Source organism: Pieris brassicae, chromosome 13, assembly GCF_905147105.1.
Source record: "Pieris brassicae chromosome 13, ilPieBrab1.1, whole genome shotgun sequence".
Classification (NCBI taxonomy): Eukaryota; Metazoa; Arthropoda; class Insecta; order Lepidoptera; family Pieridae; genus Pieris; species Pieris brassicae.
In genome coordinates this window covers 2,918,482-2,946,277 of record NC_059677.1, presented here as the reverse complement: position 1 = coordinate 2,946,277, position 27,796 = coordinate 2,918,482, and the positions used below count along the sequence as shown (strand labels likewise).

The window sequence follows — 27,796 nt, the reverse complement described above, 5'->3', positions numbered from 1 at the left end:
CAAGAATTAAAGCTAACAAAAGAATATGTTAGTCCTTTATTTTCTTACGCCACCTTAATGCGTAAGAAAGAGATAAAACAATGTGGACGTGTCTTAATTTACGGGCCGATCTAGTGGCGGCGGTACATTACTTAGCTGCTATTTTTAAAGGTTTTTGTAGCATAGAATTCTTCCAAGTGATAATAATAACCTGAGATTGTTGGACTTAAGAATGCTTTCCAACTGTTCAAAGTTATGTATGCTAAAATTAGGTCGTTTTTGTCCAAGTTTTAGCGTACTTTAAATAAATTATGCTGGAGTATTTACTATCTTCTTAATATTACAAAGGAATTTGTGTTTCTATTAGAATAATCCCAATATTTTGCCTTTACAGATGACGACTGCACTATTCCATTTAACTCTTTTCAATAGTTGATTATTATTGAAAATATTACTTTGACAATTTGCGTTCGAGCTGCTCAGCAATTGCTTGCAAAAAGTCCTCAGTGTGTAAATACATGCCTTCCTTGGTATTAGCTAAGCCATGGATGCATATTACCAAATCCTTCGTCATTTTGCCGCTATTAATACATTCGACGCATGCCTGTAAGTTAAAATAGTTTAGTATTAAGGTATTTTCTTCTTTTTTAGTGACGTCTTAGGATCTGTCAATAACAGCCGTCATGCGTTTGTCATACGTCAAAAGGCAGGGCAATTACTACGAAGCTACGGCAACGCCATCTGTCGGTTAAAGGCGGCAACTCGAGGTCGTTTTTCTCATAGACGTGAACATATGATTCGCATAAAAGTCACTGCACGTTTTGGGTGTTTGTTTATTTAAAACAGAATAATCGATATCAAGAGCCAAACTATTATTAAGTGTGGATTTCAGAATATTTACTTTAGACTTTTGTAAGTAATTACAAGAACCATGAAATGTTCTTTCAAATTCACTGCATATATCATTTTTACTACGTATTTATTTGTAACGGGATGTTCAATTTATTTAAAAATATAGGGCATAAACTTTTCCAAAGCCATCATGTTCAGGAGGTCGTCGAAATCCGTGATGCTGGACAAGGAATCATCCGTGGAAAAGTAATACCATAGACCAGAGTAAGTAATCGACCGTACGACGTGAAAGTGGAGGTATGTATTAATTATAAAATGAATTCATAGTTGAGTAATAATCTAAACAAATATATTCTCAGCAACGTTTCTCAGCAATTTATAAACGGAAAATAAAGATATATTTCTTTAATTAAATATATTTATTGAAGGAATAAGTATTGTTCGGAAATATGGAACCCATATTAATTTCATTTATTTACTTATTTATTATTTTATCGTTTTGCATCTAGACTATATACATACTAAAACAGTGAAATAAAAAATAACTGGCACGTAACTCTAAAAAATGCAAGATTTATATATATATATATAATCACGATTAACATTCTTTAGTTGGTTTCGATTTTTTTACATTCTTCTGACAGCTTTTTTCTACTTATTTATATTTTCAACTTCCCAACTCCGTTTCGGAAACGAATAAAAAGTTAATTCACGATTCCGAGATTGGAAATTTTTACACCCCACAACACAACTATACCTCGTACCACCCATTTTTTGAGAGTACTTTTTAGCATTCAACTGGTTGAATAACGTAAACCGTACAGCTGATCGCACGCGAAACGCCCTCGAGTTGCTTAATTTGTTATTTACTTTTTGATACTATTGTAAATAAAATGTAATATTACTTATTTACTGCACATGATGGTATTTATCCACCTGAATTCATCCAATCTACAACTCTCCTACTGCACAGTATGAAACATCCTACTTTAAGTGTCTTAATAATTAAATCTCGTGAAAAAACCGGTAACTATTTACAGAATCACGTCCCCTTAGCCAAAGACAATGTGACATGTAAAAAAAATTAAAGTTCTAACCTAACAGATTTTGTCTATTAATGAATTTGCCTAGAAGGTAATTCAAAGTAATAATAATGGATTTATGTTTACATATAAGTTTGTTTACCATGTGTTTCGTAAAAAAATAACTAAAATGACAGTGACCTTTTCTATTAATTTTTCTCTACACGTTTATGACCACAGACTATGAAAAGTCATATAAGTCAAGAGATTTGTCTTTTAAAACCAATAAATACCTCTTCCAAAGCTAATGCGAATTTCTCCAACTCAGGCGTGCCATCCAACTTAGCACGATGCATCAATCCCCTGGTCCAAGCATATATAGAGGCGACAGGGTTGGTGGATGTAGGTTTCCCCTGTTGGTGCATTCTGTAATGGCGGGTGACAGTTCCATGGGCCGCTTCAGATTCCACTGTCTTTCCATCTGGGCACATCAGCACTGACGTCATCATACCGAGGGAGCCATAACCCTGTTTATAGTCATTATTACAAATAGTTTTAGTAAAAAGGTAGGTAGAATATAAAAATGTGGTACGTGAGACTAACACTGGGACCGTCAGTTCACGGATGCCTTGCGTAAAATACAAGGATACGAATGCAGAAAGACTTATGTATATACAGACATATATTTGTATAATAATGTATATAATTTATCATTTTATATTAAACAAATGAGTTTAAGAATTGCTATATCTATTAGATTTCGTAAAGGGACCTTGATAAAATATTGTACGGTTAATCGTCTCTTACCTGCGCTACAATATCTGACTGTACATCGCCATCGTAGTTCTTGCAGGCCCAGACAAATCCGCCTGATCCCTTAATGACTTGTGCGACCATGTCATCGATCAGGCGATGTTCGTACCATATCTTGGCATCTTCGAATTGTTTTTTGTATGTGCTGAAATGTTTTACATTATAAACCATTCGTCAAAACTAAATCAAAGTTGTACGTACACTTTTATAATATTCTCTTTTCATCACAGCGGTAATACAAGACAGAGAGAGATGAACGAGCTTTAGTTTATTACTGAAATAGATGTTGTATTTTAGTTAAATGTAAATTATTAAAGGCGCGAAGCCTTTAATAAAAACCTGTAGTCTAATCTGTGGTCTTAGTAACGGTTTTTGTCTATAATCCGATGCTATCACTGTTCAAGTTTAAAATGGCAACATCGTTTTGTAGAAATGTTACTTGTCGTCAAATATATTTTATTTCAATATTGAAGCAATTTTTTTTTACCTTTCATATATTTCTTGGAAGATATCCTTGAAGCGGCCGTCGTAGCGTTTGAGAATTGTATTCTTTGTTGACAAATACAACGGCCATTTCTTTTGTAAGGCAACCTGTCAAACACTTGACATTAGAAGAGCGAGGTCTTGAACGTAAACTTCATACAGAAAGAAATGTGTGCGTGTACTAGTGTACACACGTAAGAAGTGAAATTTCTTTATGACCTTATTTTTCAAAAAATGATCTACTATATGCAACATTACAGAAATTGGGTAAATAAATTTAATTAGACAAAGTTTAACAAAAGGCTTTTATTATCATAGACATGAATACAAATAATATAATTATTTCATTTTACCTTATTACTGCTAAGATTATTACATAATTTAATTAATTGTAATAGAATTATTACTATCATTATTATCGTCATTATATATTTTTGTTATTAATGGCTTCGCATCTCTTCAAAACAAGCGTGGTAAGGACAAGAAAAAGATGGCGCGTAACGGGAAAATGTGACGCGTAACGCAAAAATGTGACGGTAATTTTTTTCCAACGCCGAAAAAGAAGTTTCACTTCAATCAAAATTGTTTGACAGCTCCTGAAACTAGATTTAAGTCTGATTGACGTTCTACCCAGGCCTTCCTCTGTTAAATCGATTCCGAGAAGATGAAAGTTTGTGTGTGTTAAATACAAATCATACTGCCTTAAAGTAATTTAACACTGTAATAGTGTCTACATCAGTGTTTCTCAATGTGTGGGGGGAAACGGAGGCAATAAAAATCGGCTGGATATAACACAACGTGGAGAATTGAAGCTAACCAAATTGGAACCTAATATGTGCAGCAAGCATTAAGCACAAGGATCTCACTAAATTAACATAGAAAAAATTTGGTTAATGTTATTTTTAATTTGAATTCCAGTTTTTCTTTATGTATTGAAAATGTTCATACTGTGTTTCGTTAAAAATATTTTTAACAACGATATTTTATATTAAAAAATCATAAGAATATTAGGAAGGCTAATGTACGGCAAAAAACTTTGGGATGCAGTGGTCAACACGGTCTATAGTTGACTGGCAATATGAAAAGTAAAGTGTTTTTGAGAGTTATTTGTATAAAACTTGACTAAGCGGCTTTATGGAGTAAAAAAGTTAAAAATAATTATTAATATATGAAAAAAATCCTCAATTATATAATGTCTTTTCCTGTCTAATCCTAATAAAGTCTCAGATTTTAATTTCTACGGAGACTACTTTACATCGGAATGTAATGTGTAATTTATGATAACTAACGCGTAAAACTTGACGGTTGTGTTTACAAGCATTGTACGTCACAGGCGTGACGCCATCTTGCCTAGAGAATCGTTTAATAGCCAATACAAACAGAATTTAAAATAACAATTTGTATATGTTTTAAAGTCACTAATCTTTTACGACGTTCTAAGTCTTTTTTGACCTTCATAAGTGTTACCTATACAAATAAATGATAAAAAGAGGACACGTTTTGTAATTTTGTAGCCTTTAAGATTACTGGAGTGATTTCAACATTTAGTCACTATAAGAATGATACGTTATCCCTTAGAAGACTTAATTAATTTCCAAGAAATATCCAGCTGTGATACGCCGACAAGCCTCCATTAATAATAGTAGATTTACCTGAAAACTGGAATGAGCGAAGGCCATGATAGATTCGTCAGTGTTGTACATTCCCATAGCAACTCCGGGAACTTTGAAGTCATAAAGCAGATGCTTCGACACGGTCCCATCTTCCGCTGTGTAGACTAGTTCCACCTGCGTTCCAATAAAAAATCAGGAATTAATCTATTATATTGTTATAAATGAAATATAAAAAGTAGGCATAAGAACACAAGAAACTAATACGTTTTTAATCTATGGAACATATTTAGCGCCAATTCTTGACACTATAATTCTTGATTTGACGTTAGTCAAAAGTAGGATAGGTTTCATTACACAATATGAGTGAAAGAGCAGGAAACACGCACACATGTCAATGGTAAGTCATAATGTTACAATATTAAAATAAACTACTAAGAACAATACAATTTTGGGAGTAAATAATTCATGGTTGATATCAAATGATGAATGTCACACAATCAAAATTAGATCTGTAGACTGAACTCTTAGTGATAATAATGTTACGAAGACGGGTCGACTGCATGTTTCTAGATTTTTCCACTAGTTAGAGAACTTTTCAGCAGGCTGTAATATGATTTCTGACCGTTTCAGGAGAGGGTCAATCACATATTAGAAAATTGTAATTTTCATAATGTTACCCTAGTTTTCAGGAAGCTGAAACCTTTTTTCAGTCGGTTTCAGAACATGTGTAGTCGAGTGGTGCAGTTTTCAGGAGACCCGTTTTCAGGCGTTTTCAGGCCTAGTTATACCCCTTTGATGAAGGAATATTCTACACCGAACTTTCTAGGTGTGAGACAAGGACGAAATGATACGAGAGAGAGAGAGAGAAGATCAGAACTTTCTCGAAACTAGACTGAGCACTCTAGAACGCCGTACGACAAGGACGGAGCAACGTGCGAAAGAGACAAAGAGTGCGGACGTTCTAGAATTGTGCAATCGCTACTCAGTAGCAAGCCCGCCTAGAAAGTTCTCGAATATTGTTTAGAATTATTCCCAGGGATATATAAGCGAGCCGAAACGCGACTAATCGCCTTTAGTTTGGAATGCGATAACACGAGAGGAACACCGAAGCGATAAAGTGCGAATAAAGTGAATACAAGTGATAAAGTACAGTGTGAAGTGTGCATAAGTGAAGTAATTAGTGACTGTGTTTTTGTGTGTTATTAGTGAATCTCTGCAATTAATTTGTGCCCATAAATTCCTCATTGATTTATCAAGAAATAAACCCTTGAAGAAATCCACGGCATTTTCTATCCGATCCCCTAGCTCGTAACATTTTGGTGTCAGAAGTGGGATATAAGCATGCCAATTACTCCAAGGGAGAATCAGGAGGAGTTTGTGGCAGAGTCTTCAGCTGCGGAGGGAGTGCAGACAAGGGCGCAATCAGCACGCGATGCCGCCCGGCGACAAAGTTTCGATGCGAACCGCGGGATGGGTGAAAGTAACGATGGCAACATCCTCCTTGCTCTGCAGCAAATGATGGAAGCACAGGCACGCCGTCAAGAGGAACAGACACGACAAATGATGGAAGAACAGGCACGCCGTCAAGAAGAACAGGCACGCCGTCAGGAAGAACAGGCACGCCGTCAGGAAGAACAGACAAGACAAATGATGGAAGAACAGGCACACCGTCAAGAAGAACAGGCACGCCGTCAAGAAGAACATACACGTCAGATGATGGAGGAACAGGCTCGCCGTATCGGAGAAAAACTTTGTGACCTGAAAGTACAGGTAGATAAAAAAATCGAGAATTTGGAATCTGATATGGATTGTAAGCTATCCAAGCAGGATAAACGTATCCTTGGAATAGAAAATGAAATCCAATGCCTGAAGACCACTGGTGTTGTCACGACTGTTGCACCACCTGGATATCTGAAAGTGCCTCCCTTTGATGGTACATCTTCTTGGGGCGCGTACAAGCTGCAGTTTGAGACTGTAGCAGAGTCAAACGGGTGGACTGACGATCAAGCTGTTACCGCCCTTATTCTGGGACTGCGAGACGAAGCCCTCTCCATATTTGATACCAAGAAAGGTAAGGTGACGTTGAAGCAACTGCTAGATGCCCTGGAATCACGGTATGGAGACGCACATTTAGAGCACGTTTATAGGGCGCAATTGAAGGATAGAATACAACAGACAAATGAAAGTTTGCAAAAATGGGGACTTGAAATAGAGAAGCTGGTAAGGAAGGCCTACGCATCCTCACCAGATGTTGCAGACAAGATGTTGGTTCAAGCTTTTGTCGACGGTATTCGAGACCGTGAAATTCGAATGGCTGTGAACCTTGGTCACCATAAGGACCTTAAGGATGCTCTTGCCCATGTGTTGGAGGTGGAAGCATTTTGCAAGGATCATCGACCTAACCGCATCAGGGCTGTCACGGAAAAACCAAGTTCCCAACGTGGACCCACCTGTTACCTCTGTGGGGAAATAGGACATATGAGGTTTTCATGCCCTAAAAAAGATCTCAGAGGCGAAATAAAGACTAGACGTGGGGAACCGGAAGCAGCGGGTGTGACTGCCGCTGAACAGCGGCAGGGAAACGATTAGAAGCCAGGACCACGGGGCGGGTGCTGGCCGGTTCTGTAAGGAAGGCCCCAAAAGTTATGATCACTCAAACTCAGGATGGGAATACCATTGTTATCGACGGAGAAGTAAACGGATGTAGGTGTGAGTTAACCCTTGATACTGGAGCTTCCCGGACAGTAATTAGATACCAACTTCTGAAGTCATTTTACAAAAGCCTTTCTGGTGGAAATGTACAGCTCCTTACAGCTACTGGTCAGCACATAACCGTTCGAGGGGAAGGTATCGCTATCTTCAAGATTGGGGGCAGATCATACAGACATAAGGTGGTTATTGCTGACATCGTGGATGACTGTATTATCGGTTTAGACTTCATGAAGCATTACAACTGTAAGATTGACTTGGAGAACGGTACGTTCAAGTGTAGAGATGAGGTAGTTTCTCTAAAAGGTAATACATTGAAGGGTGGGTACGACGTCTATAGATCTATCACTGAAAATAGTACAGTTAGTAAACGAGATATAGTTCAAGAAGTATTAGAGGGCTGTAAGGAAACCTTGTCGAAAGGAGAAATGTTGAAAGCAAAGGAACTATTAAAGTCATTTTCAGACATGTTTGCTACACACGATGGAGATCTAGGAAGGACAGGTGTAGTTAAACATCGAATTGAGACTGGAACCGAAAGACCGATACGTTTGCGACCGCGACGAGTACCTGTCGCATATGAAAAAAATATAGACAAGATGATTGCGGAAATGTCAAACCATAATGTCATCGAATCATCTTCCAGCCCTTGGTGCTCTCCAGTAGTTTTAGTCAAGAAAAAAGATAACAGTTTAAGGTTCTGCGTCGACTACCGTCGTCTTAACGATATCACAAAGAAGGACAGTTACCCTTACCTAGAATAGATGACACCTTGGATACCTTAAGTGGGGCAAAATGGTTTACAACTTTAGACTTGAAAAGTGGATACTGGCAGGTGGAGATAGACCCAAGTCATAAAGAGAAGACAGCGTTCTCAACTGGAAAGGGACTATGGCAGTTTAAAGTTATGCCGTTTGGGCTTTGCAATGCACCTGCTACCTTTGAAAGACTAATGGAGAAAGTACTGTCAGGACTGATAGGACAAGCCTGCTTAGTGTATTTGGATGATGTAGTCATCATTGGGAGAAATTTTGAAGATCACATACGGAATCTGCAACAGGTGCTCACCAGACTCCATAAAGCTAACCTGAAATTAAGTTCAAATAAATGTTTATTTTTCAAAAGAGAAGTGAGCTACTTGGGTCACATTATATCGCAGGACGGAGTTCGAACAGATCCCGAGAAGATAGTTGCGGTGAAGGAATGGCCAGTACCTAAAGATAAAACTGAAGTCCGTGCTTTCTTAGGTTTATGTTCTTACTACCGAAGATTCGTGAAAAATTTCGCGGATATTGCAAAACCTCTTCACAGACTTACCGAAGAGAAGAGGAAATTCACATGGGATGGAGAGTGTGAAGTTGCATTTAATGAGCTCAAGAACCGACTATGTGCGACTCCGATACTAGGATACCCGGAACATGATGGCGAATATGTGGTAGATACAGATGCCAGTGGAATTGGCATCGGAGGTGTACTATCACAGGTAAAAGGTGAGCGCGAGGAAGTAATAGCCTACTTCAGCAAGTCGTTATCGAAACCAGAACGAAACTACTGTGTCACTCGGAGGGAACTACTGGCTGTTGTGAAGACGCTGCAGCATTTTAGTAAATACTTACTAGGTCGCAAGTTCCGTCTTAGAACAGATCATGCTGCCTTAAAATGGCTACTTCAGTTCAAGAACCCAGAAGGACAAGTGGCTCGATGGATCGAACAATTGCAAGAGTATGACTTTGCTACTGAACATCGCAAGGGTAGAGCACACGGGAACGCAGATGCATTGTCTCGTAGGCCATGTGAGGAAGACTGTAAACATTGTACAAGACAAGAAGGTAGAGAGGTTGCCCATGTGAGGATACTAAGAACGGATACCATTAGTCCAGATTGATGTGGTAAATTAATTCAGGAAGAGCAACAACAAGACTCTGATATTAAACCAATTCTGGACTGGATGAAATCTTCAGCTATAAAGCCGCGATGGAATGATGTTGCATCTACTAGTACCACGACCAAGAGTTACTGGGCTCAATGGGATAGCTTAGTTCTCCATAATGGGGTGTTATGTCGCAAATGGGAAAACGCTCGTGGGGATGCATCTCATCTACAGTTAGTTGTGCCAAGATCCAAGATTCGCAACATATTGGAAATATTTCATGACGGCTCATCAGGCGGACACTTAGGTGTAAAAAGGACTCTTTTGAAAATTAAAGAGAGATTTTATTGGATACATTGCCGCGAAGATGTAGAAGACTGGATTCGAAAATGTAAAGCTTGTGCAGCTGTTAAAGGCCCACAGACGAGAACTAGAGCGAGTATGAAGAAATACAATGTCGGAGCCCCATGGGAGAGGATAGCAGTTGACATAGCTGGACCATTTCCGTTAACAGAAAAAGGAAATAAGTACATCATGGTTGTTATGGATTACTTTACGAAGTGGCCCGAAGTATTCCCTATTCCCAATCAAGAGGCAGTTACAGTAGCTGAGATACTTGTAAATGACGTATTCTCTAGATTTGGAGTACCCTTGGAAATGCACAGTGATCAGGGAAGAAATTTTGAGTCTCTACTATTTCAAGAATTATACCGATTAATGGGAATTCATAAGACGCGGACTACTCCATATCACCCACAGTCAGATGGAATGGTGGAACGCTTCAATCAAACCTTGGAAAGGCACTTGGCAAAACTGGTGGACAACCATCAAAAAGACTGGGACAAGTATATTCCATTATTTCTAATGTCATACCGGTCTGCGGTTCATGAAACCACAAATGTTACTCCTGCTTTAGCCATGTTTGGGAGACAACTTAGATTACCAGCGGATATTGTAACTGGGCGACCTATAAAGGATGTAATGATGCTCGGGACGAGCATGTCTAAGGAGGGGGTAGTGTTACGAAGACGGGTCGACTGCATGTTTCTAGATTTTTCCACTAGTTAGAGAACTTTTCAGCAGGCTGTAATATGATTTCTGACCGTTTCAGGAGAGGGTCAATCACATATTAGAAAATTGTAATTTTCATAATGTTACCCTAGTTTTCAGGAAGCTGAAACCTTTTTTCAGTCGGTTTCAGAACATGTGTAGTCGAGTGGTGCAGTTTTCAGGAGACCCGTTTTCAGGCGTTTTCAGGCCTAGTTATACCCCTTTGATGAAGGAATATTCTACACCGAACTTTCTAGGTGTGAGACAAGGACGAAATGATACGAGAGAGAGAGAGAGAAGATCAGAACTTTCTCGAAACTAGACGAGCACTCTAGAACGCCGTACGACAAGGACGGAGCAACGTGCGAAAGAGACAAAGAGTGCGAACGTTCTAGAATTGTGCAATCGCTACTCAGTAGCAAGCCCGCCTAGAAAGTTCTCGAATATTGTTTAGAATTATTCCCAGGGATATATAAGCGAGCCGAAACGCGACTAGGCACTTAGTTTTGAATGCGATTACACGAGAGAAACACCGAAGCGATAAAGTGCGAATAAAGTGAATATAAGTGATAAAGTACTGTGTGAAGTGTGCATAAGTGAAGTATTTAGTGACTGTGTTTTTGTGTGTTATTAGTGAATCTCTGCAATTAATTTTGTGCCCATAAATTCCTCATTGATTTTTCAAGAAATAAACCCTTGAAGAAATCTACGGCATTTTCTATCCGATCCCCTAGCTCGTAACAATAATATAAGTTTCTATTCTATAGATTTATTGAAACAAAAATGTTTTTTTAATGAAAATACTTAATGATAAATAAAACACAGAAATTACCTAAATGCAACGTTTAAAAAGGTCTTTTGCTTTTAGAAGCATGATGGTTTAAAATATTCGTGGAAGATCTTGAGTGGAAAAAACTAAGCTGAAACGTGGTGTTGCCATCACTTAATTTTTTATATCATTTCCAGCACATCTGATGTTATACAATAACCAATGGAAACACTCTGCCAGAAGGCTTGTGAGAGAATCGCCAGCATCCAAACAGTCCTTACGTTTAGCAAAAGATCTTCGATATTTAATAATAGTAATTCAGTCACTCACCTTTCCGGGCTTAGATACAAGGAAATCCTGGGCTTTGTACTGGTCTCCATGGGCGTGACGACCGATTACAATAGGCTGGGTCCAACCGGGCACGAGACGAGGTATGCTCTTGCAGAGTATGGGTTCACGGAACACGGTACCACCCAGAATATTACGTATGGTTCCGTTGGGGCTCAACCACATCTTCTTGAGTTTAAACTCTATAATTATAATAGAAATAATAAAATTCAGAAGCTTCCGTGCAACTTTTATCTCATCCGACAATCGTACCTTCGATCCCCGGCGGTCTACCCTCACCAATGTATTTTCTGTTTATGTGCGCATTTAACATGCGCTAGAAGAGTGAAAGAAAACATCGTGAGGAAACCGACTTGCCTACAAGATTGTCAAATGATCATGAGACAGATACAGAAATCTGTCGGTCGCCTGGTTTTAAGTGACCCACATCCCCATGGACAATAGCTGAAGAAGGTTCGCGTTTCCAGCTTTTTGAGAATTGGTTCGAAAGGATAGTCATGTGAGCGCCCATGGGCGCGCTGCGGTACACATAACATCAGATGGCTCTCCTGCACGTTCCCCCCGTTGCATAAAGAAAGGTTGTTGCCTGGTAAACACCACCTGTGATTTCAGACCTTGCTTTTCTCACTCAACGGATATAGACCTACTAAAGAAAATATATCACAAAACAGAAACCTAAGGGCAATGGTTACACGCCACTGATTTGTATGTCTAAATTTAAACATACCTTCAACTCGTTGCTCATCAGGTGTGATAGTTGCGCACTTGATGCCAACATTGTGCTTCAGAATCGCGTGCGCTGCGTCAATTGTTACCTGGTCGTTTGTCGCGTCACGGTGGGGTAGCCCCAGGTCATAGTACAGGCAGTCCAGCTGAAAGATATTTACGTATCTAGTACTGGAAATGTTTACGATTAAGTATAATGCTAAGGACGGTGATCGGGGTTTATCGACAGCGCTCCCAAAGTTGCTCGTTAGAGATCTTTTCAGGCCAGTAGATGCCCAGAATACGGCGAAGACAGCGGTTAACGAAGACTTGGAGTCAGTGCGAGATGTCTTTGGTGACCTTCCACGTTTCACACCCGTAGAGCAGCACAGATTTGACGTTGGATCCGAATATTTTAACCTTAACTCGACGCGTCAACATCCGTGACTTCATCCGCCACATAGGCCGAAGTTGTTCAAAAGTTGCCGAAAAACCCCGATCAGCCAGCAGATCAAGCGACGCAAATGGAATTGGATAGGCCATACACTCCGAAGGAATCTCAATCATATTTCCAAGAAGGCGCTTGATTGGAATCCGCAAGGAAAGCGGAAGCGTGGCCGTCCCAAACAAGCCTGGCGCCGAACAGTTGCAGACGAGGCAAATAGAGCCGGAAAGACTTGGTGCGAGGTGAAACACGAGGCTCAAGACCGAACGCGATGGAGACTCACTGTGGACGCCCTCTGCCCCATCTAGGGGTTATAGATATTGACTTCAACACCGTCAGTAGTCACAACGTCATTCTTCGGAGTGTGACGAGTGTGAGACGTGTTTCGTAAAAATCTTATATATATAAAAATGAATCCCTATTTGCTTTGGTCACGGCATCACGCGTGAACGGTTGGACCGATTTCGCTAATTCTTTTTTTGTTGTGTTAGTTATTGGAGAAGGTTCTTATGAAAGAAAAAATAAGAAAAGTGGCGCGGAAAATTAAAAAAATTAAGAATACTTAACCACCATATTAAGTAATCACGACTTTTGTTACGATAGCAAGTATAGTGCATAGCGCTTCTACAATTTAAACTTTTGTAGAGGATGAGAAGAAAAATTACTATCGTTTAAAAAAATGCTTCGATCGGAGTTATAATATTGATGAAATATAAATAAAATAATTACAGTCAGTGTTTTTCACATGGCCAGTTATATGTCGCCTGTTCCCATGTCGGAATATAAACAAAACTATTTATACGTGCCAGAAAAACCAACAAAGAACGTTGTATATCATAAAGTATTTTTAGTTAATTATACCAATTCGAAATGAATATTCATAGTTAAGACAGGACAACGTCTGTCGGGTCCGCTAGTGGAAGATTATAGGCATTATAGGTTAGGTTAACCTAACTTTTATTTACTTTAAAATAACTTACCTTAATGCTATATTATTTTCTGTTATGTAATTTAATTTGTTAATAAGCATAAACAAAAAAATACTTTACGTAGGTTTATTCTGTAAATACATGAAACATCTTACTCTGAGTGCTCATCCAAGTCAACACGCACACACACAGTCAATAAATACTGACAGATATTGATGGATCACAAAAAAATCTAGATTTTATACCAATATGTTCAATGTTTATATATACAATACATCGACCTTTCCCCAAAAAAGAAGTCTAATGGTTTCAGGTCTCTCCGGACCTTAGACGGGGATCTGGACGATCATCTAATCAGTCCATTCGTACCAATCTGACTACCTGCCTAAGAGAGAACAGTACCGACTGACAATTATTGCAGGCTGTTCTGCGCCCGCGCACATTTAATGCGAATGTACACACTTATGCTGTTGGTACACCTCTGCTGCGATACAGATACTGCGAATCAGCACGAGTTTCACTGCGCAACAGTATTTCACTTACGCAAATTAACGAAACCTCCAGCACGGACTGAGATATCAACCGAAAGAAATGTCCTCTTTCGAAGTCAGAGACGGTACTAATCTTAATGAGGTCAACTTTAAGTAGGCGTAGTACCTGGGTGCATGATATCAAAGAAAAGGAAGGGATTGGGAGAAAATCGATTATGTAAAGAGCTGGTGAAGGAGATGTTGATAATGTTGGAATAAAGACCATCAAAGACTAGATCATCCTTTTCTTTATATAATAGGAGGCTCACCTGCCCATGGACACTCACATTGATAGGCCAACAACGCACTTGCGAGTTGTTGGCCTTTCAAGAATTGGTACGCTCTTGAAGGAACCTAAGTCTAGTCTTCAGTGGTTGTACATAAACGAACACTGCCTTAAAAACTGATCAGTTGTGGAACGACGGACGTCCAATAACGAAACTCAGCTGTAGGTTTTTGAAAGAATAACTCCACTGAACACTCTCCATGGTAAATGCGGTAGAAGATGCAGAGAGACCCCACATCTCTACGCAGCGCCAAAGGATCAAGTCGCATAAAGTCACTGGTCGTTGACAATTCGAATCGCTCTTCGTTGAATACGGTCAAGCGGAAGGTCAGTATCAGGTGAGAATAGCACTCCATGAGGGGCCGAATTTTCGCTTTATAGAGTCGCAAGCGGACTGGAGTGAAGTACCGTCTCTCTATCTCGTATTCTATGTTGCTTATATTGAAATAGTGTAATGTTAGAAGAATCGTTCCTTATCCGTTCTCATCAAATGTATTGAAATTACTGAGTGATCAGTACATGGACTGTACTTTGTTGGCAACGTTTACGACCTAAATATCTACATTGATGTGATTTGAATTTTGAGAACGATATGTATTAATTTCGTAATCCTACAGCTAAGAAAAAACAATTATACTTAACATAAAGCCAAATACTTAATATACACAAAAAAGGTTCAAACATTTGCAGAAAAATTCAATACATTTCAACTAAATAATACGTAATTCAGCTGTGTTGTGTAATGGTATGAAATGTTAGGTGTGCTCATGATGCAGGTTAGAGCCTATCGATATTTATGTATATAATACTAGTTGACCCGGCAGACGTCGTTTTGACATGTATATTATTTACAGGAAATTGTATAAATATTTATTTTTAGTTTAATAAAATATCGTATCTACTATAATATAAAATAGGGGTTGATCGTAGAGAGGTGACAATTAAGGGGTGTAATGGATTTTTGAATCTGTATTAAAAAAATAAACACAAAAAAAATTGTCTAAAGAATTAAAAATATTTTTTTGGGGTGGATACCCCTTATTACTTAGGGGTTGGAAAGATAGATAGTAGCAGATTCTCAGACTTCATAAGCATCGGTCGAGCCGTTCCGGACGAGTATGGGAACGAACATTGTGTCACGAGATTTTTTTATATATACCTAGAGATAATATATATATATATATAATAGTGGTATGCATAGTTGGTATTGATGTGAGGAACGTGAAACAAAGCATGATTACGATTCTGGTCTGCAAATTTTCTAGAATAGTTATTTTACTTAGTTTAGTTATTTTTACTAGTTATTTATAAATTTATAGAAAAACAAATAACATAATACAACGGGTAACCATATCAAGCGACCTCTTCCAGGTAACAATAGTAAGGAAAAAGACAAAAAAAAATGATGGGTAAAGCAAACCAAACAAACGCATAACCAAACATTATAAACCAATCTGACATAATAAAAAATAAAAAATCTAATCTCACGGATTCATGAATTGCGATGCAATACAAAAGAATAAGAAGTACTAGAATTACAAACACTGAAACCAGTATTAAAAGGTTTATTACCAAATAACTAATAAGATATTGTATTTATTATAAAGGTCAATCGGATCGAAAAGAGCTATCAAGTATTAGATAATGACATTAAAAGTTCACCATAGATCATAAATCCGACAGTCGTTTCATGTTCACAGAGAGTTATTAGTAGCGATATTCTGTATCCTATATATTTTATTTTAATATCGACATTATCGTATTAATAAAATAATAATAATCGTTTATTTGCCTAGATTGTGGTACAGTTGTTAGATCAATGCAAATGTCATGTCAATTTTAACAATGTCTTATTAAGTACATAAAATAATGTCAAAGTTAAGCTTTTGCCTGTACTGTTTGTGATATGTCTACAAATCAAGCATAGATCTGTCATCTGATTCTATCAGTACTGATTACGACTTGCGACCCTCTTAGCCATTTTATTGTCATTATATAGATATTTAAAGATAACTTCTTGAGTCAGTCTCAATATGAGAGGTAAATGCTTTTGTTGAACTGCTCTCCATCATGCCCACAAACAGAGTTTTCACATATAATTTCATACCGTAGAATTGGGTAGTAAAAATGTATCTTGCACTAAGTAGTTTGAAGAGATATACACTATATTTCGGCAACATATATTAGTGAATTATAAAAATGTAAAAGAAATATTAGCAATCGTTTCACACTTGTAGCAATGAAATTGTAAAACGTCAGTTTTGCGTTTTTTAATACATTCATAAAATGTCTGATCGTATCCGATAATGTCCAATGGATCGACATCACTTATATCCCTTATGCCAGATGTGTCACTTAGTTCTAAGAACCCATAAACATGTCGAGGTACAGTTTTTTGTTAGTCTTGCGTCCCTAATTTTATGTTAGTTATACGCTCTTGTTTTAAACCTCCAAAAACCATATAACATCATTATTCGATTCGATTTTTACCTAAAGATTTAATAAATTATATCTAACACGTATGCTTACCTATTCAATAACATGTTATTAACGTAAATGACGTATTATGTTACATAATTATAATATGTTGCATACACTACCTATATATATTGCTCACTGAACGCATTAAGAGAGAGAGATACTTTGGGGAGATTTTTCTTATTGTATACAATACGATTGGCCTGTAACTCGACGGGAATTTTTTCCCACAACTAGCACAAGGGCGTCAACTGAGCTCCTGCGATACTTGGACCTCGGCTTGGGATAACGAGTGTTCAATCGCTTGAAAGACATGACGGATCACTGGAGTGAGCGAAGTTCCAAGTCGAAGACCTTGCCTTCCTCGGTGATGGCCCTTATCCTTATAACAATTTTTTAATTCAATAACCAGCAAACAGTACTGATAGCGCATTCGATTGAGCTGCCAGCGTCATCTCGAATAAGTAAGAAATATAACAACAAGTGTGTATAATAAAACTGTTAGGTTTGTGTAGTTATTAGATGTGTATTATTAATAAATAAATCAGTTTATAGTATCATGCTTATCGATGAAAGATTATGGTTCATTTCTTTAATACATACAATTCACCATTACAATTGAAATAACGGATTGTACGACTTTTGCTGACACAATTTTCCTTAGCCTTACAATCTATCTGGCATCAGTTGCTGAAGTCAAACAAAATATGCGCAAAACAAAGACAAGATAATTCTATGTTTATGAATTCCAATACTATTGGCGTTTTTCTCTTGACATTATTAATGTCTGTACGAGCCAAGGCTGTCATTTTACCCACTTTGGCTTTCTTAGTTTTATAAGCGTTTCCTAAATGGTCGGAGTTACGCCCCAAAAGTATAGCCAAGCGCAGGCATTATTTAACATTGACATTGCATTCATTTGTTTCATAGCGATTAACAACTTAATAATAAAAACCTTTGTTTATTTATAAATTCTAAATGAATGTGATAAATAGAACCTTGATAAATAACTCTTAAATTGTAATATAATTAAAAATACTTGAAACAATATTTGTTTGTGACGTTATCAATGCATGATACACTATCAAATCGTATTATGTGCCGCTTATCACTGGCTTACTGGGGCAAATGTTTGAACTTTTTCAAACGACGTAATGCAATGATAAACATAATAATTATATATATCATGATTACTGCTTAAATCTTATAAATACTACAAGTACAGAAAACACCAAAAAACACTAAAGGACCTTTGATACCTAAAGGGCTACACCACAGTATAAATTTCTTATAATTCCTAATAATCTAAAATAAAATCAATGCAACAAACAGAGAGAAAAAAGTATTTTATACCTTATACTTAAGTCTTAAATTTATTATAATATGTAGTTCGATGACTTGTCATTTTGAAGGATAAGTGCTATAAAAGCCTAAGCTTTTGAATACATATTCTGTCATTCTCAGATGAAAAAACTAACCTGTGGTGTTCAGCAAATTTAAAATATGACGGTTCGGTAAAATTATAAGCCAGAGTCCATGCAAAAATCCTATGCATACAAATTACAAACGATCTTTTTAATTTTGCAATACTGTATTGTCAACGTAAACCAGTCTTGATGTATTTTAAGAAAACACGATTAAGGTTACCGTTATAACTTAATGACCTTTAATTCGAAATAAAAACAAGGAGGACGACTTTTTAATTAAACTTTAAGGTATTTTTTTAATACTATTAATACAGTGCTTTACAATAGTTGTGGACAATGAAACGCTTTCCCAGCAGGATAAGCTAAATTTTCGTTTTATTTAGTGAAATACTGTCATTATCTTAAATAAAACTTATGTCCTAATGAAGATAAATAAAATTACACTGCAAATTTTATTATACAATTGTTTTCACTTCATAGAATAGTTAACTTTATATTAAAAAGGGCGAAGCTAGCGGGCGGACTCGAGTCGCCAACGAAAGAAAATCTTTAAATAAAATCAACTTATAGCTGTTTTTCAAGTTAAGTGTGTTGTTTTGGAAAGGTTATTGCTCCCAAGCATATTTAGAAACAAGTTCTTATTGTTTTGATTCATAAAAAAATTGTTTTGTCATAAAATACCTCTTGTAGTTGGTATACTATAATAATATAATATGATTAGCATGAACATAGAAGATGTAAGTGCAATGGCAGCCTCATTATTTTCCATATTAACTATATAATTAGTTTATACTTGTAATATGTTTTGCAATCCACACAACAAAAGGAAACTTTTGAAACTCTTCTATAAAAGTAAATGTATGATTTTCATAAGAATAATATAATTATACCCATATTAGTAAGAAGTAAGGCATTGAATTGTTTCTAGTTTTTATTAAGAAATATTTGATTGAGAACTGGTCTTAAAACAATATAACTTTAAATGTTCCTTCTATACTTTTGTTTTTGCGGCTAAACCTGCTATGGTCCTAGTATAGTATTATAGTATCTATTATGCAAATTAATTGTTATATAAGCAAGAATAGTTTTTTAAAAAATGTGCATGTATATAGCATGGAACATATATATAATTGTGATGAAAATACTTTATACATATAGAATATAATTGGTGTTTGCAAATATGCGATGCAACCGGATCAATTAACTTTTATTATCTTAAATGGCTTCAATGGACTAGGTTATTGTAGGACACAATGATATAAATGTTTGTAGCTTGTACACAAATTGCAAAATATTTGGTATTTTAATAAAAAAAAGGAGAACAAGATACTACAGTATTGTCAACATTAAGAAATATAGTGCTTAGAGATTACAATCCTAGTGTTGCTGGCAATTGGATAACAATTGTTTTTTTTTTGTTTTTTAAATTTCAAACTGCCAGGATCTTTAACCATAATCAAGTAGTCATTGATAGATTTAACTAGTATGATAATTTAATAATTGTCTAATATTATTAAAATGCAAATAAATCTACATTATAATGAATATTAAGTTATTTTAATAAGCAAACTAAGAAAATAAAATTAAACTTAATATTGTATTATAGTTCAGACAGACAAATCTAGAAAAAATCTGTTGTATGGAGATTGAGTGCTAAGGACTGTTGTAAGCCCATGACATAATGTATAAATGGAAAATATTAAAAATTAACTTACTTTCACATATGGAAATATTAGGTTTTCTTTTATCTTTTCCCAAATGATGCGGGTCATTTCATCTCCATCCATTTCCACCACAGGTTTAGAGGCAACCACCCGTTTAGCAGTCCCATCTAAAAGAATTGTAAACTTGATGAGTATGACTTGATATGATATTTTTATAGCAATTAATTTAAAAGACATTTGAATTTTTTTGACTTATTTAAGAATTAAACAAAGGTAGTTCAGCAATTTTGAGGTGAACCAATCGTGAAAGTAAAAGCAGTATAGTACTTATACAGTGATTCTTGGTAGCCTCTAAGTATGAATATTGACAAATATAATAATTATTTTTATGATGTATTATGTGTATTATCTTGTACCACATCGCACGAAACACAAATATTAATTTTATTATATAACGATAATTTTTTCATAACTAATAATATGAATAGAAGATTCATATCCCTCATCATAAAAAGCATACATTTAAAAAGAACGATATTTAATATTCTTATCTGTATTATTATTTATTGAATTATGTCCAAAACCATTCATAAAAAAGTTAAATAAAGAATACTTACACTTTCTTGTTGAATTGATTTGTTCTGTGAGTGATGTCAGTAATCTTCTCCCGTTTACGGCCATAGTAGAAAAAATTAAGTCTAGGTTTTGACTTTTAATTTAAAAAATATGCTTCGTATCTAATCAGTCTATAATTTACGCTACGAACAACTTCGTGTGCACTGAAGTTGTGCACAAGACCGATAAATGTGTTCGTGTCTGCCTACTTTATTTACATTCTGATACATAACTGTCAAAGACTAAGTGAAAACAGATAGTTCATTGCACATGCAACTATATACTAGTTCACAATTGTTTTAATGCTACTTTTTATTATGATTATACAATATTTTTACAAAAATTATAGCATATTGTACTATAATGCTATGGATTCCAATCGTAGCTTTACATTGTGATTTATATCTCTATAAATTGCGGGCCAATGTTGCGCACATCATATGTGCGGTGGTAGAAAACAATTTGACGAAACCATAACCAAAATATATGCCATGTTTTACCTAGATATCGACATTGTTTGTAAAGCACTCGTCGCTTGTTTTGTGTCACTATCTAGTTGTTACGATGCTTAAAACCTTACGTATTTACTCTTTTAGCATATCATTTTTTTATATTATGGCAATACTTTTGACTTTATGGCAGTTTCAAGTAAAAGGTTGGGAAGCTACACGCGACAAAAACTAAACAAGACTCAAGAGAAAAATAGGGGATAAGCTAGTTAAAAACAAAATATGTATATAAACATATTACATCTCACTATTATTATTGACTATGAAAGTTGTTGCCCTTTATTCTTTGACTTGTGAGAGTGAGGATTGACTCCCACCATGTGTGCCGCGGGTGGCGGATCGCGGGGTTCGACACCGGTTACCGGCCGGCGTTCAGCGAGTGCGGCGGCAACATTCGAGACTTTAGATAAACTTATTTACTGCGAGTGCTGTGCCCTCGTTTATTCAGGACTGGTTAGTGGTTAAAAAATCTGAGAGGCAGATAACATAAGCTCGGTGTTTTATGAAGTTTAGTGATCTAAATTCTAATTAAGCAACTTAATAATATGAGAGTACAGTTTATATGAAACGGCGTAAATAGTTAAATTGGTAAGTGATAATTGAAATGGCAGCAGTATTTTGTGGCTTATTGCTCTGGCAAATATTATGTTAATTTTTAAAATAATTTATTATTTGAAGTCATAGAATTTAATTAATTAAAAATAATTGTGGTTTAATAAGCAATTATATGTTGTTTCATTAAGTAACAAAATTAAATGCATTAATTACTTTCGTTACCGCTTATCTTACTTAATGAGTGTGGTGTATACAAATAAAGATATGTTATATAGGGTAAGTGGGGGCAAGATGAAAAATGGGGTAAGACAATAATTTTAACTTATTTTTTTGAGTGCTGCCATTTTTATTAAAACCGCCAGTTTGTAACGTTCCAAACCATAGTAGAAGTTAGTAGTTAGTGGCTCTCCACGCACTCTGGGCGGGTGCGTGGAGAGCGTAAATTTGGATAGTTTCAGCGTCGAGATTTTTTCGTAAAGTCTTCAATTGATTTAATCTTACCCCGTGTACTGAAAGTTTATTTACAAGATAGGTGCGACTGTTTCATAGGAATATTTAATTATATTTTTTTTTCTTAGTTATGAAAGTACATCAAAATACGGCTATTTTTAGTAATTAAGGAAATATCTCAATTTTCCATCTTTACCCCGTCATCAGTCCGTTCCAAAGTGTGATACAAAAATTCGGTTATTCTCAAATTTTAACTGTTAACAGGAAATAAATTGCCAACGTATTGAATATGCCATATTAGTAAAAAATTAAATATTTTAAGATCTTTTCTATCAAAATTTTTACTTAAAATAAAATTCTAGTTTTGCAATTAAATAAAAAGGTACCTATATCAGACAATGGCAATATTAATACTTAAAAATATTTTATTCATTATTGTTGAAGGTATATTCTGTAATAATACCTAATTAATTAATAATTGCAATTGTTTTATTCAGTAATAATGCCTCGTAACTACGTCCGGAAATTGTTACGTGCAACATCGGAATTCGTGAATGGCTTAAAATTAAGGAGGCAAAAGTTTGAGAACGTCTGTTTCATACGTCTGTTTAAAAAAAACAACTAGCTCTATCTTTGTTAAATAAAGGTATTTTTTCACTTAGGCCAGTTGTGGATTTTCTAGTGACTAGAAAAATGCTATGGACTTAAAACTATTGACGACATCTCACATTAATATTAACGATTTTAGAAAAAAAAACAATATATACCCGTCACGTTTTCATCTTTACTCTATTCTGTAGTCGTATCTTTAATGTTTTATTTACTAATTTTCTATGCTGTGGAACAGATTTAAAAATATTTTATTGATATGATAGAAAAGTACAGTTCTTGCTCGTTACTAATAAAAGCCATAAATTAGTGCATTTTAATATTTATTGTTCTACAAGAGGTTCAAACATAACTCTGCTCATCTCATCAAAAAACCGTTCAATCTTCCCCCCACTCCCCCTGGTTAATTATGTATAATTTTATATTTTTGTTTTTTTTAGTCATGAGAGATTATCTTTATTTTTTAAACTAGGTGTTTATGTCGACGTTATTTGATTTTAAAATACATAATTATTTTGAATGGTTGACGGTTGACCTACAACTGGACGTATTGGAACGATGCGATGAAATGTAAAAAAGTGTAAACAACAAACTACAGAAAATGTTCAACACTAAGGTTTAATTTTTAATAGAGATGAGTTTTTTTTATACCCAATATCATTTTGTAGATTACAACAAATTATAACACTTGTTCCGATTTATAAAAGATCCAACCCGAGAAAACAGCATGTAATTAGTTAACACCTATCATCTAAAAACAGTTTCAAGAGCTGTCAAACTATTTTTACTGCATGAAGTTTAACATTTTTTGACAACGCTTAAGTAGATATAATGACTGGAGATATGTATTAGAAACCAGAATGGACCTTAGCTTCATTTGTAATATCACTAAATTTAATACAAATAGAGTACTTAGATTGATTGCAAAATAAATAGGCAAGCAATAATATAACATTATATCCATACCATGAGATTTGGATCGCAGTCGCGCCTCAAAACATTCGGATGGGATCATCAAGTCATAAGTCATAAACGCAGATCATAAACGATAAATTTTGATGGATCTGCACTAAGTATTACAGAACTACAAAAATTATATATCGTTCAAGTTCGTCAACATGCTTTGACTTATCTTCGTAGACAAAGATGAAGTGCGAAACCGAGTATAAAATATTAATATTAGTTAAAATAAAAAAATATAAAAAACCGTGTGAAAGAATTAAATAATGTGTTTCGCTTTGTATATTTGAAGTAAAACGTGAAATTTACACACGTGGGAGTTTTGTAAGTGATCATTTTTGTATTTCGTTGTATTTAGTGCATCTTTGTTAAAACTTAAACGTGCATATTGTATACAGTAATACTTATGCGGCCAATGCCGAACAGACATTGGTTGTTACATTATTGGTTATCACGTTATTTAAAAAAAATTTAACATTTAGTATAATCGTCGGAAAATTCTCTCGAACAAGCAGTTATGTTTAGTAGTATAACTGGGCTAAAGAAGCCTACAACTATGTTATCTACTAATCTCACCCATGGGCTAATTGGTAAAATATCATACGTATAAGCCGATAGTCTTAGGTTTGTGGCGCGACGACGCAATAACTACTCTAAGAAAGATACGAAAGCTAATAGTAAGTTGGCATAATAATGATCAATTTCAAGTGAATCGCGAAAGAAACTCGGTCTACACTGGGGTGATATTATACTAAATTTAAAGTACAAAATATTTTGACAGAATTCAAAATGGGTTGCCTAAGAATTCTGCGAATCGGCAAACCCATACCGCGGTTATGGCAGAGAAGATTATTCAGCTCATCTACACCTCCAAAGGTGGAAGGAATTCCATACACAAAACTGAGTATTGGGGTACCTAAGGAGATTTGGGAAAATGAGAGAAGGTATGAAATAATGTTTAATTTATTACTTCAATCTTACACTTCTGTGAAATATTAATAACAAAATTATGTCTTATTTTGACAAATGTAGATGTAAAATTATATGAACATATACATGTATAGTGATTATGTTTTGGGCTACATTGTAAAATTATCACTATGGAGAAAACTTTGCTTAATTTTGGTGACAACTTTCTTACTAGTTCTCTTGAATAGTATGGCCTCTTCTTACTTACACTTGTTTTGTTCTAGTTCATATAACTTGTTTGCTAAAACTTTCCTATCTTAAGCAATATATATTGGTTCTTATTTAGAAAGTAATCATTATAAAAGCAAAATAATAAACACAACATGGTATCATAAATCCAAATGAAAAAGAGTAAAAAACTACTTTTTTTATAGGTCTTTGTCCTCTTATATTATCAAAAAAATTGTATGAATGGAAATTTCAGAGTTATTTAACTAAAAATTAGTGATACAACTACTTTTACCTTTCTTTCAGAGTGGCAATTGTACCAGCTGTAGTTAATAAATTAGTAAAAAAAGGTTTTAATGTAAATATAGAAGAAAATGCTGGTGTTTTAGCTAATTTTCCCAATAAAACATATGAAGAAGCAGGAGCCAAGATAACAAATTTACAAAATGCATATCAGTCAGGTAAATTATTTAAATAAGTATAGATTCTCTAAATAAGTTGATATTGTGTTGTAGTTTGAATATGTAAATAATGGCATTCCGTCTTTTATGTCACTAAATAAATGTTTCTACAACACTTATAATTTTTCCTCTTTCATCTCGATTTTCAAATCTACTTTATTATTTCGCTGTATAACTACATCTTAAACTCCATTTCTATAATTTCTTCATATATCACCTCAAACTACATTAACTCCATAATTATTATTTCCCCATTATCATTGTCACAATAATTATATTAATTTGTGTTACTTCTGTTAGTATTCTCCGCCATTAATTCTTACATCATAGTAAATATTTATCTTTTAAAATTGTTTTGACCCATGACCTGTTGGACGGTTCCAATTTTGAGGGGACTGGGCTATGGATCCAAGGGGCTATTTTAAAACAATGACTTCATGTCTAACATATGTATTCCAGGCACTACACACAATTACACATTCATAACAATAATTTATGTTTATAAAAGCCTAGGATGTTACACTGTCAGTGTCCTGGTGGGAAGTACGTTTTCATAATAAGCATTCATTTTAAATACAATTTAAATAGGCATCCCATGTCTGAAATCTAAAAATATTTCCTTTACATGTGGAAGTTTTCCCTTCCATACTCAAACTCCCAATACACCACCGCACACTTGCACATGTTTTACCCCCTGTATATAATTTAATACAATATACCAAAAACTCATATTCATAAATTAAACATTACCTTCCATATTTATCTAAGTATACATTAAAATCTTACATTAAATTACTTCCACTTCATTTCATCTCTTTAATATAGAAATATTCCCTCTCAATTCAAGCTACAACTCTTAGTTCAATATTTCAAACTTAATACCCACTTTAATGTCGCTACCTTTAATCCTTTCTCACTTGTTCAACTCCTACTCGACTAAACATGTTCTTTTATTCAACTATATAACAGCTAGAACGCTCCTTATGACTCAATATAAAACATCATTAACTATAAGAATTAAACTCATTCTCGGCTCGCTAAATATAAAATCATTAACTATATTAATCATAAACTAAAAACTATAAAAACATTGTACAATCTGTTACATAATTATTAATACCTAACTATGCTTTATGAATATAAATTTAAACAATTGTAAAGTTACTTATAATACTGTAATAATATTTACAAATTAACATTTTATAAAAAAGTAATTGCAGAACCTTTATCTATAAAAACAAATTATGCTGTTAATCCACATTTTAGTGGGTTTTTTTATATATTTTAGGTTATTGTATATTTCTATAAGAGTATCGGCATAATCGACGAAAGGCGTATCGATGCATAGCTAGAATAAATACATTTTTTATTTTGTAGATATTGTGCTTAAAGTTCGTCCGGTTGCATCAAATGAAATACAAAATATCAAATATCAGGGAACGCTTATATCATTTTTATATCCCGCCCAAAACCAAGCGCTGATAAAGGAATTATCAGCTAAGAAAATTAATGCATTTGGTAAGTAAAATTTAGTATGATGGAGACATATGTTAATGTTGTAAATGTGTTAAGCAATTAAAGGATTTTATTCATTTGCCAATCTTTGTAAAAGGCTTAAAAATATTGCCAATCTTTGTAAAAGGCTTTTTTTCTCATTTTAAATTAGATATTATAGTTTGTAAAAATTCTGTTAGTTGTTATATGTATTAAATATAAAGGATGTACAATTAGCAAATGAATTTTATTGTAAGACCTGTTAGCAAACTTTTAAGATAAATATCTGTTATATTTATGACTTCTCTACATTGGGAAAAATTATATATGATGTTTTCATTTCACTGTTAGTGTTGCTAACTGGAACGCGAAGAAGTTACGTCAACAATCTCCAAAAATTGCGTGACTTAATACTGGAACGCTCCCTAATCCCCTTAATTGTGTAGTGATGATGATTTTACTTCACAAACGTGTTTTAATACTTTTTCTCTGTTTTGTGAAAATGTTTTCATTATTTCTTACTAGCCATGGACTGCATACCTCGTATAAGTCGGGCTCAAGTGTTTGATGCGCTCAGCTCGATGGCGAATGTGGCCGGTTACAGGGCTGTCATAGAGGCTGCGGCACACTTCCCAAGATTCTTCTCAGGTATGTTGATAAGATTTGTATTTTGATAAACATCATAGTTCTAGACGGCTTCAAATACTTGTACAGTCGACCTGACCATGTCTAGAAATGCTATATGACGAAACTGTTTCCTAAGTTGGAATATCTTAAAATCAAGGAATATGCGGTATGGAAGGTTTTCGAGATTTTTTTGGACAAACTAACCTAATTTAACACTCATGCTCGGAACCTAATAAGACAAAATACTGAAAATTTAAATTTCAGCTGATCCTTTATGTCGGCTTTTTTTGCAATCTCTGAACTTGTTTATAAAATCGAGACCTTTCGTGGGGCAATTTCTGAAGACGTTCAGGCGTCAATGTATCAGCTTTTTCTGTTACCTACGACATAAATCTTTTCCGGATGTG

At 35.0% G+C, this 27,796-nt stretch overlaps 2 protein-coding genes across 5 annotated transcripts in view; one reads left to right on the top strand and one right to left on the bottom strand.

Annotated features, from left to right (window-relative positions):
• Positions 1 to 184: 184 nt before the first annotated feature.
• On the bottom strand, positions 185 to 20,785 carry LOC123717677 (isocitrate dehydrogenase [NADP] cytoplasmic-like). Its single transcript, XM_045673808.1, has 9 exons — positions 20,590 to 20,785; positions 20,024 to 20,139; positions 12,236 to 12,380; positions 11,491 to 11,690; positions 4,802 to 4,936; positions 3,154 to 3,257; positions 2,661 to 2,811; positions 2,147 to 2,380; positions 185 to 583 (listed from the first exon to the last, which is right to left on the bottom strand). The coding sequence occupies exons 1-9, from the start codon at positions 20,651 to 20,653 to the stop codon at positions 431 to 433; spliced, it is 1,302 nt and encodes a 433-aa protein (XP_045529764.1). The 5' UTR covers positions 20,654 to 20,785; the 3' UTR covers positions 185 to 430.
• Positions 20,786 to 21,427: 642 nt separating this feature from the next.
• LOC123717779 (NAD(P) transhydrogenase, mitochondrial-like) overlaps positions 21,428 to 27,796 on the top strand; it is a 36,530-nt gene continuing 30,161 nt past the window's right edge. The window contains exons 1-5 of one of the 4 annotated variants that reach the window (XM_045673961.1): positions 21,428 to 21,684; positions 24,452 to 24,614; positions 25,114 to 25,268; positions 26,646 to 26,786; positions 27,288 to 27,410. In XM_045673961.1, coding sequence (XP_045529917.1) covers positions 24,460 to 24,614; positions 25,114 to 25,268; positions 26,646 to 26,786; positions 27,288 to 27,410 — 574 coding nt within the window. In that variant the 5' untranslated portion in view covers positions 21,428 to 21,684; positions 24,452 to 24,459. Of the gene's footprint in view, positions 21,685 to 23,875; positions 23,995 to 24,328; positions 24,348 to 24,451; positions 24,615 to 25,113; positions 25,269 to 26,645; positions 26,787 to 27,287; positions 27,411 to 27,796 lie in introns of those variants that run through there. The other 3 variants (XM_045673962.1, XM_045673964.1, XM_045673965.1) reach the window with 3 other exon arrangements.

Excerpts from the sequence above, each read along its gene's own strand:
- LOC123717677 (XM_045673808.1), bottom strand. The coding sequence starts at position 20,653 with ATGGCCGTAAACGGGAGAAGATTACTGACATCACTCACAGAACAAATC. Across the intron at positions 3,258-4,801 it reads TCGCTCATTCCAGTTTTCAG|GTTGCCTTACAAAAGAAATG; the intron begins GTAAATCTACTA and ends AGTGTTTGACAG. Across the intron at positions 584-2,146 it reads TCGCATTAGCTTTGGAAGAG|GCATGCGTCGAATGTATTAA; the intron begins GTATTTATTGGT and ends TTTAACTTACAG.